The 19,445-nt window shown below is 35.3% G+C and overlaps 2 protein-coding genes across 7 annotated transcripts in view; one reads left to right on the top strand and one right to left on the bottom strand.

The window, feature by feature from the left end:
• The window catches only part of LOC123865573 (zinc finger protein 624-like), a 29,547-nt gene extending 11,240 nt beyond the window's left edge, over window positions 1-18,307 (bottom strand). Inside the window, exon 1 of the mRNA XM_045906678.1 lies at window positions 17,124-18,307. The gene's annotated coding sequence lies outside the window, so the exon portion shown is untranslated. The remainder of the gene's footprint in view (window positions 1-17,123) is intronic.
• LOC123865572 (endoplasmic reticulum metallopeptidase 1-like) lies at window positions 206-18,945 on the top strand. Of its 6 annotated transcripts, none has more exons than XR_006795996.1 (20): window positions 206-413; window positions 814-882; window positions 1,580-1,696; window positions 2,262-2,442; window positions 3,161-3,322; window positions 4,168-4,295; window positions 5,061-5,159; window positions 5,676-5,820; window positions 6,333-6,484; window positions 7,274-7,418; window positions 7,938-8,058; window positions 8,604-8,706; window positions 9,268-9,460; window positions 10,409-10,590; window positions 11,183-11,320; window positions 11,780-12,111; window positions 13,194-13,306; window positions 13,707-13,888; window positions 14,572-15,042; window positions 18,431-18,945. XR_006795996.1 is itself a non-coding variant. In XM_045906673.1 (20 exons), the coding sequence occupies exons 1-19, from the start codon at window positions 399-401 to the stop codon at window positions 14,731-14,733; spliced, it is 2,739 nt and encodes a 912-aa protein (XP_045762629.1). In that variant the 5' UTR covers window positions 206-398; the 3' UTR covers window positions 14,734-14,738; window positions 14,983-15,036. The 6 variants fall into 6 exon arrangements, 5 of the variants coding, with proteins under 5 accessions (XP_045762629.1, XP_045762631.1, XP_045762628.1 ...); XM_045906673.1 differs by lacking the exon at window positions 18,431-18,945 and having other exon boundaries at window positions 14,572-14,738; window positions 14,983-15,036; XM_045906675.1 differs by lacking the exon at window positions 18,431-18,945 and having other exon boundaries at window positions 11,780-12,096; window positions 14,572-15,062.
• The last annotated feature ends 500 nt before the right edge of the window (window positions 18,946-19,445 follow it).

The following is a 19,445-nucleotide window of genomic DNA, read 5'->3' as shown; positions in this document are numbered from 1 at the left end:
TTGATTGTATAGTATAGTAAATATAGTACCTATTCGATACTATAGACAGTATTGCAAGCATATAATTACAAAAGCAATGGATACTATAGCATAGTATTGCGACGTGGTATACTATCGGTAGATTGTAGTTACTATGATGGTTTGCCTCAACTATCGATAAAATATCGATATTAGTCTATCGATACAACACTATTTGTGATTGCTTTTTGCCATCTTTTTTGAATTTTTGTTGTTTGTTTAATGTTTGGTATATTTTTAATGTTAAATAAGAATTCTGCTTATTAGAACATAACATTAACATAGGAAGTCAATAATAATTATTTCATTTAAGTATTTGGTGATGATTTGGTGAATATTGTTCTGTGTGGCCTGTTCTGCAGTCTGCTACAATTCAAAGTATGGCTGTTGCATCGGTAAGTTAAAATAGTGATTTTATCAATTGTATATAATGTAGCACTGTTTGTAAATAAAGATCTGAGCAAGTATATTATGTGTCAACTGTAGGTAATAATTCCAGATTCCTATTACTGTAGTATCTACTTGTGTTTGGTGTTAAAACCTGTTCAATTCAAAATTATAGTTATTTTTATTTATTGCATGTATACTTAAATAATAATTAAGTGTACTTTCGTAGAATAGCTTAGATGTCTAGTGTCTAACAAATTAAGTAAAAAATAATAATTTAAGTATCATATTGTAATTATTTACTAAGTATGTAGATTTTACTTAACATTGAATGACATAGGTATACCTACCTACCCCCATTATTTACCGCTCTTTACTAAACTAAACATATTGTATTAACATTTGCAGAGTAACAAACAATCATCAGGCCTTCCATATTTCGGGATTAACGACCATGGAGAAAAACCATCACAATGGGTTGAATGTCTTTAAATTAACTAATAATATTAAGAATTCCTCTCTCACACACATGCTACCAAATTCCATCACTGATAAAACCAGTTACTTACAACTGGTTTGATTAGACTTCAAATTCTTTGTTTTTGTAAAGGATTCTATGTGGAATCCTTTACAATATTAATCTGTCACAAAAAATTTATATTACCCATTTATCTTAATCTCAACCCTAATCTTAATAATATCATAAACTAGCTTTTGCCTACAATTCCTGATCAAAATAGCCTATGTTATCTATACTAATATCATAAAGAGATAAAGTTTGTAAGGTTATTCGCATGAAGTAATCTCTGAAACTACTGAACCATTTTTGAAAATTATTTCAGGAATAGAAAGCTACATTCTTCCTGAGTGACATAAGCTATTTTTAATTTCAAGCACCTGTGCCAAGCTGGGGTGGGTCGCTTGCTTCTGAATAATCCCATCCCAAAAAAATCTAAAATCTGCTGCACTACAGTGTTCATATTTTTTGAAAGGTTATATAAATTGTAGAAGAAGGATAAATTCCTTCAATGTGTAGAAGCAATCAAGGCAGATTTTAGCAATGTGCCCAATCCACTGCGGCCAGCCATAATGTTAGCTTACCTTGACAAGTCACGATTATTATTATTAGAAGATTAACCTATTTTTAATTTTATAACTAGACCTATTTTTTCAGATATCCAGTAAATATTTAGTAATCTTATTTGGCTTCTTCTTATTGTTAGCCTTTGTGACTATAGTTATTGAAAATGATTTGCCTTATCCTACTAGAGAAAGGGATATTTCTAAGGATGTAAGTATATTCATGTATAATTTTTTTATTTATAGACTTTCTGCAGTAGTCAGTTTGGTACACTGAAACTTGTTACAGCTTCCCAAGGCCTATGGTAAAAAGATTTTTCAGGGTACCTAACTTCCTATCTAGCATAAAAAGTAACAGTGAAAAAAATTGGTTCACCCCTGGACTGATACTCCTTAAATTACATATTATTAGGTTTTTTATACAGTTTTAAAAAAATCTACTGTTATAAGAAATACTGACAGCCAAAGTTAATACCAACTAGACTGGAATGTAACCCTACTTTATATTATACTAGCTGACGCCCGCGACTTCGTCCGCGTGAAATAAGTTTTTCCGATATCCTGCGGGAACTCTTTTATTTTCCGACATAAAAAGTAGCCTATGTGCTAATCCAGGATAATATCTACTTCCATTCCACCAATCCGACCAGTAGTTTTTGCGTGAAGGAGTAACAAACATACACACACACAAACTTTCGCCTTTATAATATTAGTGTGATTATCTGTTCTAACTTGCTTGCCCAGTTTTTATTAATGTGGTGGACTATATATTTTAGGATGCAGACACCTTCAGTGAGGAGTCAGCGAGAAAGTATCTTGAGGAAATACTTGGAAACCAGCCAAGGGTATCCGGCACTGTTTACCATTTTGTAAAAACTAGGGATCTTAAAGAGCTGGTTGACAGTATAGCTAGGTTTGCAAAACTGCCTGTACATACAGATTGGCAATATGTTGATGGTAAGTACCTACTAATATTTCATAGAGTAGAGAAGATTTTTATTCAAATAAATAAATTTTTACGAATTGCTTTTCACCCATCTAAAGTCTAAACTCTAAATCTATCAATTACCAGTGTGTCAGAAGGCATTGCTACCAGAACCAGCAATAGGAGAAAAAGAGTTTCAAGGGGGTTGTAAGCATTTTTTTTAAATTTCGCTAGGTAGGTACTTATCGGCGTGTTTCTGAACATGCATGAATATACTTAGTTGAAAACCCGAAGAATGATTAATAGAGATAAACTTTTTATTAGGCACTTATAGAAATATAAAAAGAGATAAACTAAGTCCACGCGGACGAATTCAAAGGAAAACTCCAGTACGTAATCATAAAATGATGTCATATCTATTTACACCTAAGCAGCATCTACTATGCATGATTTTTAGAAAGACAGACATATTGAAAAAGGTAGAAAGCGGGCACAAAAAAAAACAGACAGACAGACAACAAAGTGATCCTATAAGGGATCCGTTTTTACTTTTGAGGTACTGAACCCTAAAAAAAGTCGACGCGCGATTCTAATTCGATGTAACTTTTCGATCAACTAGCTGATGCCCGCGACTTCGTCCGTTTAACCGACTTCCTTATACTTATAGAGTATACTCAGTGTTTGAATTTCGGTTTTTTAGAAGAATTTACAATAGAGCTGTCAGCTTCTAAAGCGATTTTTTATTTACAGGGGATTATTGGCTGGCCTCTGTCTCACCCCACGTGAATGTCTATCAGAACCTTTCAAACATCATCGCGGTATTGGAAGGGGAGAGTGGATTTAATCGTGACGGAACTACTGGCACTTCTATTCTAGTCAATTGTCATTATGACTCTGTGCCTTTTGCTATGGGTAAGAAGATATTACGAGCATTTTCAAAAATAATTATGTTAAAATTCTATTCCAATTTTGGTGTAAATTACCTACTCGGTTTGAATTTTAAAAAGAGTTGACGAGTATTGCAAACGCAGCTGTGTGGTCTAATTTTGCTACACTCACAGACCTTACTAGTTAAATTCACGAATCGGCACCTAAAGTAGTTTAATCTATACATAGTTCGCGACAGGTCGACATGGCAATCGGGGTACGAGGCGGGGGACGCCCCGCACACCCGCACGTCGTCTGCGCTATTCTGCAACGGGTTAGCGCGGAGGCTGTGCGGTGTGCATGCTTGAAAAGTTTTACCAAAATCACAGATCAGTTTTCTAATTTGCTAAAGTCACATCAGCTCAACTTTGTGGTATATGCAAAGACTAATTTTGATAAAGTCACATACCATTCTAGCCAAATTCACAAATCAGGAGTTTGGTTGAATCTACAGGCCAATTTTGCCAAGAAAAAGGCTATCATTTTAGCCAAATAACTCAGTTATTATCACAGCGTAGCTAAATACATACAGTGAGGCAATGCCTTTGATGCTTGCGGACATAGGTACATATTTACGATCATAGCTACTAGGTAGGTACATACCCGAACAACTGAACCACTACTAACTAAGTAAACTGATTGAAAGTTTGTTGTAACTTCTGACGACTTCTGCCGGTCAGTATATGCCTCCTACTCGTCTTGCTCCAGCTGTGACCCTGTAGGATTGCTAGGTAGTCTAGATGCGAGTTATGTGTTACTATACTAATGAATGACCACTATATGAAGTATTTTTTCAGGCTGTGGTTAATCATGTTTTGTATTGTTCCTAGGCGCCTCTGATAATGGTGTCTTTTGTGCCATAATGGCGGAAACATTGTCTAAACTATCTCGAAGAAAAAACAAGTTGAAACACAACATCATATTCCTCTTCAACGGTGCAGAAGAAAACGTCCTACTTGTGAGTGAAGCTTCAGTATGGTACAGTTCTTGTTATGAAAGTTGGAACTGCTTATTAGACTAACACCCGTATTCACAAACGTTACTATGAGGTCTCATAGTGCCCAGTGCACAGTGTCCGTTCCACCAATCAGATGACTGTATCACGTCAATTTACAATGATCTGATTGGTGGAACCTACACTAAGCGTTCGAGCGCACTGTGAGACCTTATAGTAACGTTTGTGAATACGGCCGTATATATGATCGTGTGCGTAATTATTTAAAACATCTATCTACTTCAGGTCAAATGCGGAAAACTTTTAAAATGTAATATCGTAAAAAATCATTGTTAACACATATCTATGTTGTTAACTTCCGACTATTTATTTATTAATATAGCGAAAGTAACTACCCTATGCAACGTGCTGATTGGAGTTCAAATAATAATCAAAAATTTTGTAATATTTTACGAAACGATTTAAAAAAAACTGTCTTATCAACAAGAAAAAAAATTGTATTGTTCCTAAATAACAGCTACTTTTTATACAATAGTGTTGCTCTGCAGCTAAACTCCTCAGAAACTTCTGTTTAATGCCGTTACCACCTAATATCTATTTTTAATTCCTTTTTTCTAAGGCTAAAAACTCCTCATCACTGTACAGTGAAAAAAATATGTGGCCACACAATTGATCAACCATATAATATTATAGGTATTATTATGTGGACCATTTCAGAGCTTAGCAATACTTTTTACCATTCCAATAATTTTTTTTTACATTTTTCAGGGAAGCCATGGGTTCCTTAGTCATCCGTGGGCCAAAGGTGTCATCAGTGTTATAAATCTGGATTCTGCAGGGATGAATGGAAAACCAAATGTTTTTCAGGTAAATTAAAATAGAGAGTTTGAAACTATCTTGGAGTCATGTAGTCAGGCCCAATGGTCCATGTATTTTTTTTTTACTTTCTAAATGAAGTTCTCTTTAATCATCATCATGATCAATCCACGCAGGCTCACTACTAAACACGACCTTCAGAATGAGAAGGGGTTGGCCAAAGTCTATCACGCTGGTCAAGTGCCGATGGGCAGACTTCACACACCTTTGACTACCTTATGGAGAACCGTCTGGTATGCAGGTTTCCTCACGATGTTTGCCTTCACCATCAAGTGATATTTAATTGAATAGTTGATAATTTAATAGAATAAAATTTATTTGTTGCTCCAACACATATTAAACACAATAAACATTTACAAAAATTGCGCCTAAAATCTAACTTAAATTCATAAATCTGACAAGTTATAGGTGCATGGCCGGGATCGAACCCCCCAGCTCCCGACTAGGAGGTTGAGGTATTACGTTCGCTTTCTTTCTCTTCACTAAATGCTTTGAATTCTGTCACAGGTGACAGACCCGAGAGTACTAGAAATATACCGAAAAACTAGTAGGCGACCAACGGCACAAGGCATGGGTGAATTCTTGTTCAGTACAGGAATCATACCCTCAGATACTGACTTCCGGATATGGAGGGACTTTGGAAATATCACGGGTATGTATGTATTAAAAAACCGGCCAAGTGCGAGTCAGACTCGCGCACCGACGGTTTAGTACTTGGGTATTTTTTCCGACATTTTGCACGATAAATCAAAAACTATTATGCACAAAAATAAATAAAAATATGTTTTAGAATTTAAGAGTAAAGCCCTTTCATATGATACCCCACTTGGTATAGTTAACTTAGGTAATTTGATAATTGAAACACATTTTAATTTTTTTTAAATGATATAACCACAAATTCACGGTTTTCAGATTTATTCCTTTACTTGTGTTATAAGACCTACCTATTTGGCAAATTTCATGATTCTAGGTCAACGGGAAGTACCCTATAGATTTTCTTGACGGACACGACGGACGGATGGACAGACAGACTACAAAGTGATCCTATAAGGATTCCGTTTTTCCTTTTGAGGTACAGAACCCTAAGAATTCTCGTTAATGTACTTTTTAGTTTTTTCTAATTGAAAATGTTACAATAAAACTTATAGTAATTTAATATTTAAGGTATCGACATAGCGTTTATAAAATGGGGTAACGTGTATCACACTCGGAACGACAAACCGGAGCTGATAAAGGACGGGGTCATACAGAACGCGGGAGACATGCTCCTGAACCTCGTCAGGGAAGCGGCTGATTGCCAGGAATTGAATGTTACGGTATCTCTTTTGTCTTTTTAAATGCTTTTTAGGGTTCCTATCACAAAACTTCCGCTGTCCGTGTAGAATAACTAGTTACTAGGCTATCATCACTTTTTTAGGGCCCCATACCTGAAGTGCCAACGAGACCCTATTTCTAAGCTTCTGTCTGTCTGACTGTCTGTCAGCGGGCTGTATCTTGTGAACTGTAATAATTTGGTAGAATTAAAATTTTCACAGAATGTGCTTTTCTATTGTTTCTCTTTATTTGTTGTTATAGCAGCAATCCGCTATAACAACAAATAATAAGAATTTCAAAGGACCACCATGAAAATTTAAAAAATTCAAAAAGTTATTTCTTGTACAGTGATACGGAACTCTTCGTGTGCGAGTCCGACTCGCATTTGAATAGAATAGAATAGAATAGAATAGAATATATTTTTATTCAACGAATCTTTTACAATCCTTTTGAATCGTCAAAATAATTTACCATACCTACTAACGCAAGATAGTGTATACCAGATATACCAAGTGGGGTACCATATGAAAGCGCTTTACCTATACATTCTGAAACAGATTTTTATTTATTTTATGCGCGGGTCTGACTCGTCCTTGGCCGGTTTTTTTTTAGTTATGAGATCGAAAATAATGTTTAAGCTTCTGTTGACTTCGTCTGTGTTAACGTTTGCTGGCGCGCGTGCTCTGACTTTTTGGAGTGTTTTTTTTTTGTTAAAAGTGGCCGGGTTTTGTGTTTTACTGGTGTTTTTGGTGGTGAAACTGACCGCTCTAAAGGGGTTATACTTGTTTTAGGAGCCAGTGTCAACAGCTGTGTACTTTGACTACCTGGGGCTGTTCCTGCTGACATACTCGAAAACGGTCGCGCTCGTGCTGGATGTGTTAGTTGGCTTGCTGGGCTTATTGACCGTCGGCTATTTCTTGTGGCTTTTTGGACTTAGTGAGTATAATAGGTGATAAGAAAGCAGTCTTGGGTATGGATATCTCACCCAAGCGGGATATAGGGAAATGTATTGAGCCAGAGACCGAAACAGCTGCCAAAAAACTTGGTATCCTGTACGAGGTGAACCAGTACTTTACGCCAAAACAAAGCCTCACTCTTTATTAGGCTACTAGATGATGCCCGCGACTTCGTCATCGTGGATTTAAGTTTTTTGTAAATCCCGTGGGAACTCTTTGATTTTCCGGGATAAAAAATTGTCTATGTGAATTTCCGGAATGCAAGCTACCTCTGTACCAAATTTCATATAAATCGGTTAAATGGATGTTTTTTAAGAATCCCGTGGGAACTCTGATTTTCCGGGATAATAAGTAGCCTATGTCCTCCCCTGGGATGTTAGCTGTACCAAATTTCATCAAAATCGGTCAAACTGTTGGGCCGTGAAAAGCTAGCACACAGACAGACAAACAGATAGATACACTTTTGCAATAAATATTAGTATGGATAAAACTTTGTCAGGATGGTCGTCAATGGGTGAGCTGTTGTGGTCGGCGACGAGTCGCGTGGTGTGCGCGGCGGCCGGTCTTGCGGCTGTCGCGCTGTGTACAGCCTTTATGATCGCGGCCACCAAGCAAATGAGGTTAGTCTTATCCTGGAATACTTAATATACCTGTAAGATACTACCTACTTCTATAGAAAACTGTGATGCAGGTATACGAAGTAGCTATAGATATGAGTGTAACCTACAGCGTCATTTGTTTGTATGTATTCGCATTAAAGTCGGTTGAAGCCGTGTTTCATTCATACGTATCAAGGCTCACTCCGCAAAGACGTTTAAATAAATAGCGACTTTTGATACGATGCAATAAAATGCATTGCAACCTAAACTACTCTCTTTCTAACGCGTAAACTCACCTGTCTCTCTTTCTCTGTCATTAGAGACGTGAGTGATGTCGAAAGGGTGCGCTGGCGTAGATATTTTTATGGGGTCATGTGACTAGATTTTCCAAGCGCAGCGTTGGAAGACTGCCGACTAGGTGGACAGGCGACATCAGACGAGTCGCAAGGAGCTGCGACTGGCGTATGGGAATCCCTACAAGGGGCCTATGTCCAGCAGTGGACGTCTATCAGTTGATTATGATGATGATGTGGCCAATTGAACCCGGCCTCTTATTGACATTTCAGGTATTTATCGGAACATTGGATCGTAGTGCCATTCTATTGGGTGCCATATTTGGTCGCGTCCGTAGCTGCGTCACACGCGTTTGAAGCTTGGAGAAGTCGGAAGGTAACTAAAGGGCTTCCGAGATGGTCAAGCGATTAGAATAGAATAGAATAGATTTTTATTCAAATAAACTTTTTACAAGTGCTTTTGAATAGTCAAAATAATCTAACTACCACTGGTTCGGAATGTCGTTCCTACCGAGAAGAACCAGCAAAAACTAGGCGGTTGCCCTTTTCAATTGACTCAATTTGATTTGAGGTCAAGCACGTGATTTTGTTGTGCCTGATCTAGCAAGTATGAAATACACAGATGTGAAGTCATAAACGTTTGATGTAGTTTGACGTTCTTTTTTAAAAATTTAATAAATTTTTTTTTTAAATCGACAGTTTAAAATGGTTAGCAAACTTAAAATAGCGAATGTGGATTTTTTGAATTTCGGATACCCTCTGTTTAATAATTACTAAGAAATAATGAATTTTTTGACATAGTCATAATCCCCATTTTTTTACAATATTAAAAAGAAAAAGATAAAAAAGACACCAGAATACGTTGATAAATTTCAATTTTTAACCGACTTCCAAAAAGGAGGTGGTTCTCAATACAGCCCGTATTTTTTTTTTTCAGACAAGTCTCAGCCGTTCCATTCGCACGTCGCAAGCTATGTCCGCGACCCGGCTGCTGATCTCGTTAGTTCTGTTGGTCCTCTGTTGTTTCCCAAGTTTGTCTAATGTGAGGTATTTAATCACGACCCCTCTGCTCGTGATGTCAGTTGCCAGTGTCGTCACTATGTCTGCAGTGCGGTACGGAAGAATCAAAGGTTAGCAGTTTTTTTTTCTATTAGCAAATATATTGAAAATAATAAAATAAATGAATAAAATAAAAAGAGCCTTTATTGCAGAGTAAAAACTACAGGTTTTTCTTAATTAATTAATTAGATAGAAGTACTTAAAATTATTACAATTAAAAACTATTTACATGCCATAAGGTTTTAAGTTTATATTAATTCATACTCTGCGTGTCCATCGACATAGGCCTCCTCTAATTTTTTCCAAATGGTTCTGTTTCTGGATAATCTCGTCCACATACCACCAACCATATTTCTTATATCATCCTCCCATCTTTTAAATTGCCTCCTGAAAACGAAGAAGAGGGAGGCATATTGATAATACTATATTTTAAATCAAGCTCGTAAAGTGTCTCTACTGCCGTCAAAACTAGACTATTACCGCACTTGTATAATAATAATAGTACATTATGATATTTGTGATTTAAGTAGTCCATTAGCCTAACTCACTCTGTGCAATACGCTGACCATCTAGCACATAATCCATAAAGTAACCGTACTGGATCGCTCCTGTCAACAGCAGGGTTAAAGCATTGGCGAAGCGAACGCAAAGAGTTACCTCTTTCTTGAAGTCCAAGGCTAACCTTAAACACATACATCATGGATTGTTCACCTTTCGTTTGGGATGTTTGACCTTGGCTTGACCCGGTGCTTAGCGATGTAATAGCTAGAATCGTTTTTTCAAAGAAATAACTGTTCTATGTGTATTATCGCACAAGTGCGGTAATGTAACCCAGAATATGGCCAGTGTGATGTAATGCAAATGTATTGAAAAACATTGTAGGTGTATTTGTACTTATATACGTGCGCATTGAAAATAAGATTAAAATTTTAAAACCCTCGCCTGCGGCTCGAGTAAGAAAGTTTCTACCTCGTACTATAATTTTGAGCTTTCCGCACTTGTAACATAAATATTTTCAGCATTGCAACACCTTTTACTGGAAATCCTGTTGAATGCTCCTGCTACAATGATAGCGTTTTCTCTGGCGTCCCGCTTCAACTCTCTGCTTATTCCGATAATGGGTCGCTCGGCCGCCGAATACCCGGACGCGATCATCGCAGCCGCCAATGCCGCGGTTGTGATCCTTGCTGCTTGTACTGTGGTGAGTTGGCAGAAAAAACCGGCCAAGTGCGAGTCAGACTCGAGGGTCCCGTACTCGGGTATTTTTTCCGACATTTTGCACGATAAATCAAAAACTATTATGCATGAAAACAAATAAAATTCTGTTTTAGAATGTACAAATAAAGCCCTTTTATATGATACCCTACTTGGTACAGTTATCTTACTTTGACAATTGAAACACATTTAAATTTTTTTTTGTGATGTAACCACAATTTCACAGTTTTCAGATTTTTTTCTTTTCTTGTGCTATAAGACTTACCTACCTGCCAAATTTCATGATACTAGATCAACGGGAAGTACCCTATACATATGTACACACACGACCGATGGACAGACGGATAGACAGACAGACAACCAAATGATCCTATAAGGGTTCCTTTTTTCCTTTTGAGATATGGGCCCCTAAAACGTGCAAGTCGGATTTGCACACGAAGGGTTCCGTACCCTTCGTGTGCCTACCGTAGGGCAGGAAATTGAATTTTAATTTCACCCATTAGCCAAGTATGGTGGTAACAAGGCACACCCGCAGCCAGACCTGAACCAATTTGAAAATTAAAATTTCTCTTTTCTAGTCTGGAATCGAACTCCTCTTCTCACGCAGACGTCTTTGGACCATTTTGGGCGGTGTTTCTCTAGTATCTTTTATTATAATGCTCATCCCATTCAGTCCATACCGTGATGAAAATACTATACAGAGGCATTATTGGTTTGTAAGTATCTATTATAGTTTCTGTTTAATCTGTAAACTAAACTAAATTGGTAGTTAAACCTATCATTTCAGTAGAGATTACGTAGAATAGAATTAGCCTTACTATCAGCCAATCAGAGATTATAGCGGTCATTGTACAGCTGTCAAACCACGACGGTGACTGTAAAATATCTATACCTATTAATGCGAAGAGTTAAAATTTGTTAGTTTGTGTATTTGTGTACAGAGGTAATCTCGGAAACGAATGATCCTTTTCTGAAAATTCTTTCACTGATAGATAGCTACATTATCCTGAGTGCTATTAACTTTAAACGGACGAAGTCGAGGATGAAAACTAGTTGGGATATTTTACAAAATTTCTGTAATTTTACAATTATCTTAAAAGTGATGTATCTCATCTTAATATTTGTCAATTATTTACACTTCCAATGCTATCTTGAAACATTTTCTTTATTTTCAGCACACACAAATAACATCTTTCGATTTGAATTCGATAGCAACAGAGAGTGTTTCAGGCGTCTTTATTACTAAATTAGACGTTTACAACGTACAATCCGCTCTGTCGGCAATCAAAAATAGTGATCTGTACCTAAAAGACAGCCAGATTGTCGGACAAGACGGCCAAGTCACCGAAAAAGACACCCAAGTTATCGGGAAAAACAACCAAGTTACCGAAAAAGACAGCCTACATTTACACATCAAAGATAGTGACTTGAAAATAATAGATGAAGACTGTGACAAGTTACTGTACTGCGATATGCCAATGTTCCGACCGCGGTTTGAAAAGCTTATGTAATTATTTTACTAACATACTAACTTAAACATTATTAATTAATGAAAAGCAAAGTTTTATAGTAAACAGGAAAACATGGCCATGTTAATCAAAGTAAGATTTGATTACGTCTAAGGCCTTATTTAAACGAGAGCTTTTTTTAACGTCCGTTAAAAAAGCGTCCAAATAGAACAAATGTATTCCCATGTGTTCACAAAATGTTCACATGTCAACGCTTTTTTAAGTGTGAACAGATACTTGGGAATGCATTAGTTCTATTCGGACGCTTTTTAACGGATTTCAAAAAAAGCTCTCGTGTAAATGAGGCCTAAAATATGATTTCTGCATGATTAAGGTAACAGCACACATATTATTTTATCAACAAAGGAAACGTCACTGTATACACTTGAGCCGTCCAGTATTCTTTGTATGAAACTCCTTACTGCAACTCACACTAATAATGTGCTATGACCTTTAAGTTTAATTTAATTCAAAATACCTGTCAATTCACACAATATATCAAAGTTTCAATTCGTATATTATTTTTAGGCAATTGTGTTCATAAATCTAATAAAGTTTTATTACATGGCAGCTTTTATATGTTTTAAATAAACTATGGTACTTGTTCCGAGTAGGTAACATTAGTTAGATGGGTGGTAATATAATGGCATAATTAAAAATATATTATAATACTGAAAAACTATGCTTCAAAATAGTGTAGCTTCTTTAAGCATATAAGCGTTATAAGCTTAAATCTTTGCAATCATTCGGCGTTTTATGACACTTGATAAATCAAGGGTTGTTCTTCCAGAAATATGACAATGTCTCTCAGTCTGATTACTTTGATAAATTTACAGAAATCAGAATAAGTATAGCATGAGAATGTTTCCACACTAAGGGTGGAATGTGGGTTCCACAATAAGTATACCTATTTTAGGTCGATCCTACAGAGTAGGAGAGAAGTATAAATTACTATGAATGAATGAATTATATTTGTATGTAATGTAAAGATCCCCTAAGCATGCACATTTCCTGTCGTCGAAAATTCACTTTACCCGACGTCTATTAAAGCTTAAAATGATTAAATAGTTTTTTTTTTCAGGAAAAACAGCCTGTTCGTAAAGATGGGACCTCCGGCGCAGTTCACACATTCTCTGAAGTTAATTAAGCGCACCTGCGTTGAGGACGTGTGCTCTTTAAGTTTTCAAATGGATGGTAAGTTGTTCACTGATTTTCGACTTCGAAATTTTCTAGCAGTTTTTCCGATATATTACTAAATAAATAAGTTTAAGCTATCGTGTGTGATTTTAATTATAAGTAGATATTATGTTGTTACGGCTATACTCACGTATTTAGTCGACTTACCGAAGTTAGTCGTAGTTTAGAACCACCACTTAAAGTGGTAGATACTTACTGAGTTAGCGAATCACCTCGCTAGTCCTTCCTATCAAATTATTCATGCTAGATGCCAGTAACATTTTATACGTTGAAAACTCTGTAGTAGTAAAAATTATTGCCAATTAAAAATAAAAATCACTCAATTTTTTTTGCAAAGCGATTTATTACTTTAATATACTATAATTTCTGTTTGATGATATTGTTTAATTTGTTCCAGGCCCCGCCCACAACGCAATAACAATATGGCCGCGACAGAACGTGAACATCACAAGTTGGTCATTTAATTCCCCTCTAAAGGAAACTTTAACATTTCAAGGCAGACCGGTGTACACCATCATACATTCTACAGGGACGTACACAGAGTTCTTTGAGCCTTTAATATTCACTTTAAACTTAATTGTGAGTATACACTATGTAATATTATTAAACTTCTATACATTAGTATAATAGGAAAAACTGACAGTATCGTACCAGACCGTTGATCAGACAAATCGTGACACCGTAGTGCCAGATCCTTTTTTCGACACACAAGCAAACTGTGGAATCAACTCCCATCGACGATGTTCCCACTGATTACAGCATGGGGTTATTCAAGGGGGCGGACCAACAAATTCCTAAAAGGCCGGCAACGAATCGGCGGTACCTCTAGTGCTGCAAATGTTCATGGTCGGCGGTAATCACTTAACACCAGGTGACCCACCTGCTCGTTTGCTCGCTATTTTTTATTTAAAAAACATCAACGTACCTACGCAGTTTGTACCAGGTCTAGAAATTGAGTTTTCTTTATATGAAGTGGAAACATAGGAAGCGGCTGACAGCCGCGACTTAAAAGGTATCTGGATAATAGTGGGGATGTGACGGAAGTGAGTATATGGGAACCGAAACCGGAACCGGAGTTTTTAAATTGGTTATATCGGAACCGGAATCAGAATCAGAGGCGGAGGCAGGAGTTCCAAACATCAGTGATTCGTATCAGAAATATAGAGCCAAGCGTTCCATACGAGTAGATTGGCTAAGGATGTCAACACTCATGGTTTCTTTTCTTTATGTTGATGATAATATAAACAAATCTCTTTTTGCAGGTATCAAATCAGACCAGTGTCCTTTTGGACATTTCACACCACGCCCATAAGATCCACCATCCAGACGACTTCATAGACGAATACAGGCAGCTGCTTGAAGTTATGCCAGAATACTTCAATATAGCCACATTTTTGAGTTTCAAGAGTAATTATGTATTTTAAGAAAAATCGATCAAGTGCGAATTGGACTTGCACACGAAGGGTTCCGCACTATAAACGAGAAAAAACTTTAATTTTCATGGCGGCCATTTTTAAATTTTTATTAGTTGTTATAACGGCAATAGAAATACATTCTGTGAAAATTTCATCTTTCTACTTAAGACAGTTCACAAAATGCAGTCCACTGACAGACAGACGGATAGACGAACAGCGAAGGCTTAGTTGGCACCCTTTCCGTACGGAACCCTGAAAACTGTTCTTATTGAGACTGAAGAATAGCACAGACTGAGTCTACTAAATAATAATTGTGTGGTTTTTTAAATCTCTAGAACTCTGATTTTTAGTCTCCGGGTACCTTTCGCCAAAAAATGGAAAGATGACGAACAGACAGACCCACTTTAACATTGTTTAGTATTGATAAAAATATTTTATTTTTTAGTTTGCTGGTGGCTAACCTACGTTAATACCTCAATGGTGACGAATTGTAATGTTAGGGGCCTCATTATATTATGCGTATAACTGGGCAAGACGCCAAATGACAATTAATTCCTCGCGTCTTTTCCGTTCGCTTGGAATTCCCGTAGATTTGTCCCTAGCGTAATGTGATTTTTTCTCACTTTAGTGTTGTTACTGAGCTGGTTTCTCTTTCGCGCACATTCAAAATTAATAATAATTACTTAAGTAATTTTTTTTACTATTACCTTCTGTCCAGTTAAGTTATTTAATTGTAGACTTATGAACAAAGTGAAATGTGAGATTATGGTTGAGGATAGGTACTTAATAATATGAGAAATAAAACTATTGAATCGTTCTTGATGTTTCATTTATTCAGTCTTCAAAATATTATACTGTACGTTATATCACCTTTGAAATGGTAGTTTATTTTACAATGCAATCTATGAACTATGTTGTACATATTTACAGGTATGTATAGGATTATAAAAAATACGATTGTTATACAAATCGATAGACTAACGCTGAGTTTTTTTGAAAAGTAGAAATCAAACTAATCATAAGATAGGATTCTTGTGATTAATTAGTTTAATCTCTACTTAAATTTTTGAATTAGTTTCGAAAAACTGAGCGCTAATTTTTTTAAATTAATTAAATCTATCGAATCGAGATCGAGAATATTCGATGATAATAATCTTAAATATAAAATAAAAAACACATTTGGAGTTTTCACATGTCGCTATTTTATTTGAGATCAAACAGCATAGACGAGGTCACAAAGTAACAAGCGGAATTACTACACAATAGGATTGTTTATATTGTTTTTAAAAATAAGTATTTGGAGACGAATGACAAGAGCCGCCCGCAATACAGATTGACACGCATTTTACTATTGCGTAATGCGAAAACGACTCCATCCAAAAACATGATTCTCAAAAATAACCAAAATTCAAACTGTTCTGGTAATGTTATTTATGATCTATTTATTTATTTTTATGTGGGCTATGTTTTGAGGATTTTTCTTAAATCGAGGTATAATTAAAAAATATGTTGATTGTTGAGCCTACTGAAAATAAAAAATTGGTCATTTCCGATTAACACTTTTCACATTTATAATTGGATCTACTAACAACCGAATATGTTAGTACGCAAATAAAAACATAGTTTTTATTTACGCTGCGACGCATACTATGCTAATGCCTATATTGCTTTATTTCATTCGTACTTTGTACATTGCATTGCACTTGTATCTTTTATATTGGGCAGGCTGATAAGTTACAATTCAAGTTGTTACCAAGAACTTTCTACAGCACGAGAGTCAGGCGACAGTTTTGTTTATTTTTAACATTATTAAAAGTATTGACAGTGAAATCAAATAAATATAAAAACATTTTTACTGACACAAAATAAACGTACTCAGCTACTTCTACATAGACAAATCCTGTTTAATTAATAAATCCAAGTGTTCAAAACATTCATATTCGCTTGATATAACCTACTGTTTTTTAGATAGCTATATGATACAAAATGAAAAATATAATGTTGGAATTTTTAACACATTACGTAAACTATCATCATAATTTGAACCCGTAGCCGTCCCGCCTGCTACCGAGCAAGGGTCTCCTCTCAGATTGAGAAAAATCGAAGGCTGAAATCCATAGAGCGCACTTTGAATTTGCTCAGGCTTAAGTCACTGGTAAAACGAGACAGCGTTATATCGCGGACATAAATCTGTCCCGTTTTAACTAAACTTAAGAGTGAGATAGATTTCAGCCTAAGTCGTAATCCACCAGACATTTAAATACACAAGTAGGTAAATATAATTCTACTTAATTTATAACATTTTTGCGACGTTTTAATATCGTTTAAGAAATAAATGAAAATGCAGATATCTCTAAGCAGACGCAAACTTTTATTTTATTAAACTTAAACAAGCACCTTATATTTAGAAAAAAATATGAACTGTCAACTATACCACATTTTAAAACAGTTGACGTAACGTGGAATACAAAAAATATGAACTTATTCAGTAAGTATTAAACTAAATTATAAATTCGACAAGAATTGTTTATACATTACGCCTGGTTCTGTTCTAAAACTAATGGCTAACTAGAACAAGATTTAAAACTCAGGTTCAGTGATGATGGTAAAAAACTAATGGCTCTTCCGAAAAAAGTTTCAAAAAGTTCCAATGACAACAGTAAAAATGTTTTATCAGAATCGGTTCAGTAAATCAATGAATTTTCTTTTTGTAGACATGTGTTTTGATACATAAGAACACGTTATTAGACAGCATTTGATTTAGATGTAAAGAAAATGTTTTGAGATATACAGTAGGAAGTCTGTCTAATGAAAACCGAGAGTGCAAAATAATTAGGTTGTGTATCTCTGGATTAACGAGGGATAAACGTGGTACCTATTTGATATGTAATTTTCAAAATATAAGTACCTACTTAATTTTACCGTAGGTAATTATGTCTATCTGATTGCTCAGCATAATTCGATGCAATAATCCTGTGTGTTACTGATATAATATATTTCTGGTTTCCATAGCAGAAATTAAAAGATTTCAATCCGGACAACATCAAAAAGAATATAGATTTTTTTAATGAAAAATAGAATAATGTTATTTCTATTCGCCGTTATAGAATTACTACTATCGGATTGAGTATGTTTATTGACTTATCTTTTACTTGGAACCAAAAAGAGCTATCAGTGTTCAATTTAAAACAGTTATATTGACACACCAAGTCTAATATGAAGAGTATCGAATTTTAAAAAAAAAGTTAAATAATCACGCTCAGCTTCAGTAAACAGCGTATATAAATAAAACGATATCAGTATGACTAAACTAAGTACATATTATATAAACAAATTATTATTATGTTGACAAGTAACAACACTTTATAGTACAGTACAAGAAGTTTAGTACAATAATTTAGCTTTTTGTTTTACACAAACTCTATATTGCTATCCATTTCATTATCCTTTTCCACAGAAAACAAATATGAAATGGATAGCAACTCGATTTAGGTTGAAATTTATGGAGCGTACTTTGACTTTGCTTAGACTTAAGTTTCAGTTAGAACGAGACAGATTTATGCCAGCGGTATAACACTGTCTTGTTTTAACAGTGTCTTAAGTCTGAGCAAAGACAAAGTGCGTCCTATAGATCTCAGCGTTAGATTTGTCAATTTAGTTTAGAGTCTACTAAATAATAATTGTGTCTTCATGCGCAAGGACTTAGGTTTTTTAAATCTCTAGAACTCTAATTTCTGGTCTCCGGGATGCAAGTTATGTCTGTACCTTTCGCCAAAAAATGGAAAGATGACGAACAGACAGACCCACTTTAACATTGTTTAGTATTGATAAAAATATTTTATTTTTTAGTTTGCTGGTGGCTAACCTACGTTAATACCTCAATGGTGACGAATTGTAATGTTAGGGGCCTCATTATATTATGCGTATAACTGGGCAAGACGCCAAATGACAATTAATTCCTCGCGTCTTTTCCGTTCGCTTGGAATTCCCGTAGATTTGTCCCTAGCGTAATGTGATTTTTTCTCACTTTAGTGTTGTTACTGAGCTGGTTTCTCTTTCGCGCACATTCAAAATTAATAATAATTACTTAAGTAATTTTTTTTACTATTACCTTCTGTCCAGTTAAGTTATTTAATTGTAGACTTATGAACAAAGTGAAATGTGAGATTATGGTTGAGGATAGGTACTTAATAATATGAGAAATAAAACTATTGAATCGTTCTTGATGTTTCATTTATTCAGTCTTCAAAATATTATACGTTATATCACCTTTGAAATGGTAGTTTATTTTACAATGCAATCTATGAACTATGTTGTACATATTTACAGGTATGTATAGGATTATAAAAATACGATTGTTATACAAATCGATAGACTAACGCTGAGTTTTTTTGAAAAGTAGAAATCAAACTAATTTAATCATAGGACCCTATAGGATTCTTGTGATTAATTAGTTTAATCTCTACTTAAATTTTTGAATTAGTTTCGAAAAACTGAGCGCTAATTTTTTTAAATTAATTAAATCTATCGAATTCAGATCGATAATATTCGATGATACTAATCTTAAATATAAAATAAAAAACACATTTGGAGTTTTCACATGTCGCTATTTTATTTGAGATCAAACAGCATAGACGAAGGTCACAAAGTAACAAGCGGAATAACTACACAACAGGATTGTTTATAATATTTTTAAAAATAAGTATCTGGAGACGAATGAC

This window comes from Maniola jurtina, chromosome 5 (genome assembly GCF_905333055.1).
Source record: "Maniola jurtina chromosome 5, ilManJurt1.1, whole genome shotgun sequence".
NCBI lineage: Eukaryota > Metazoa > Arthropoda > Insecta > Lepidoptera > Nymphalidae > Maniola > Maniola jurtina.
Note: the sequence above shows the minus strand (reverse complement) of the source record. Positions and strands in the feature narration are given on the sequence as shown.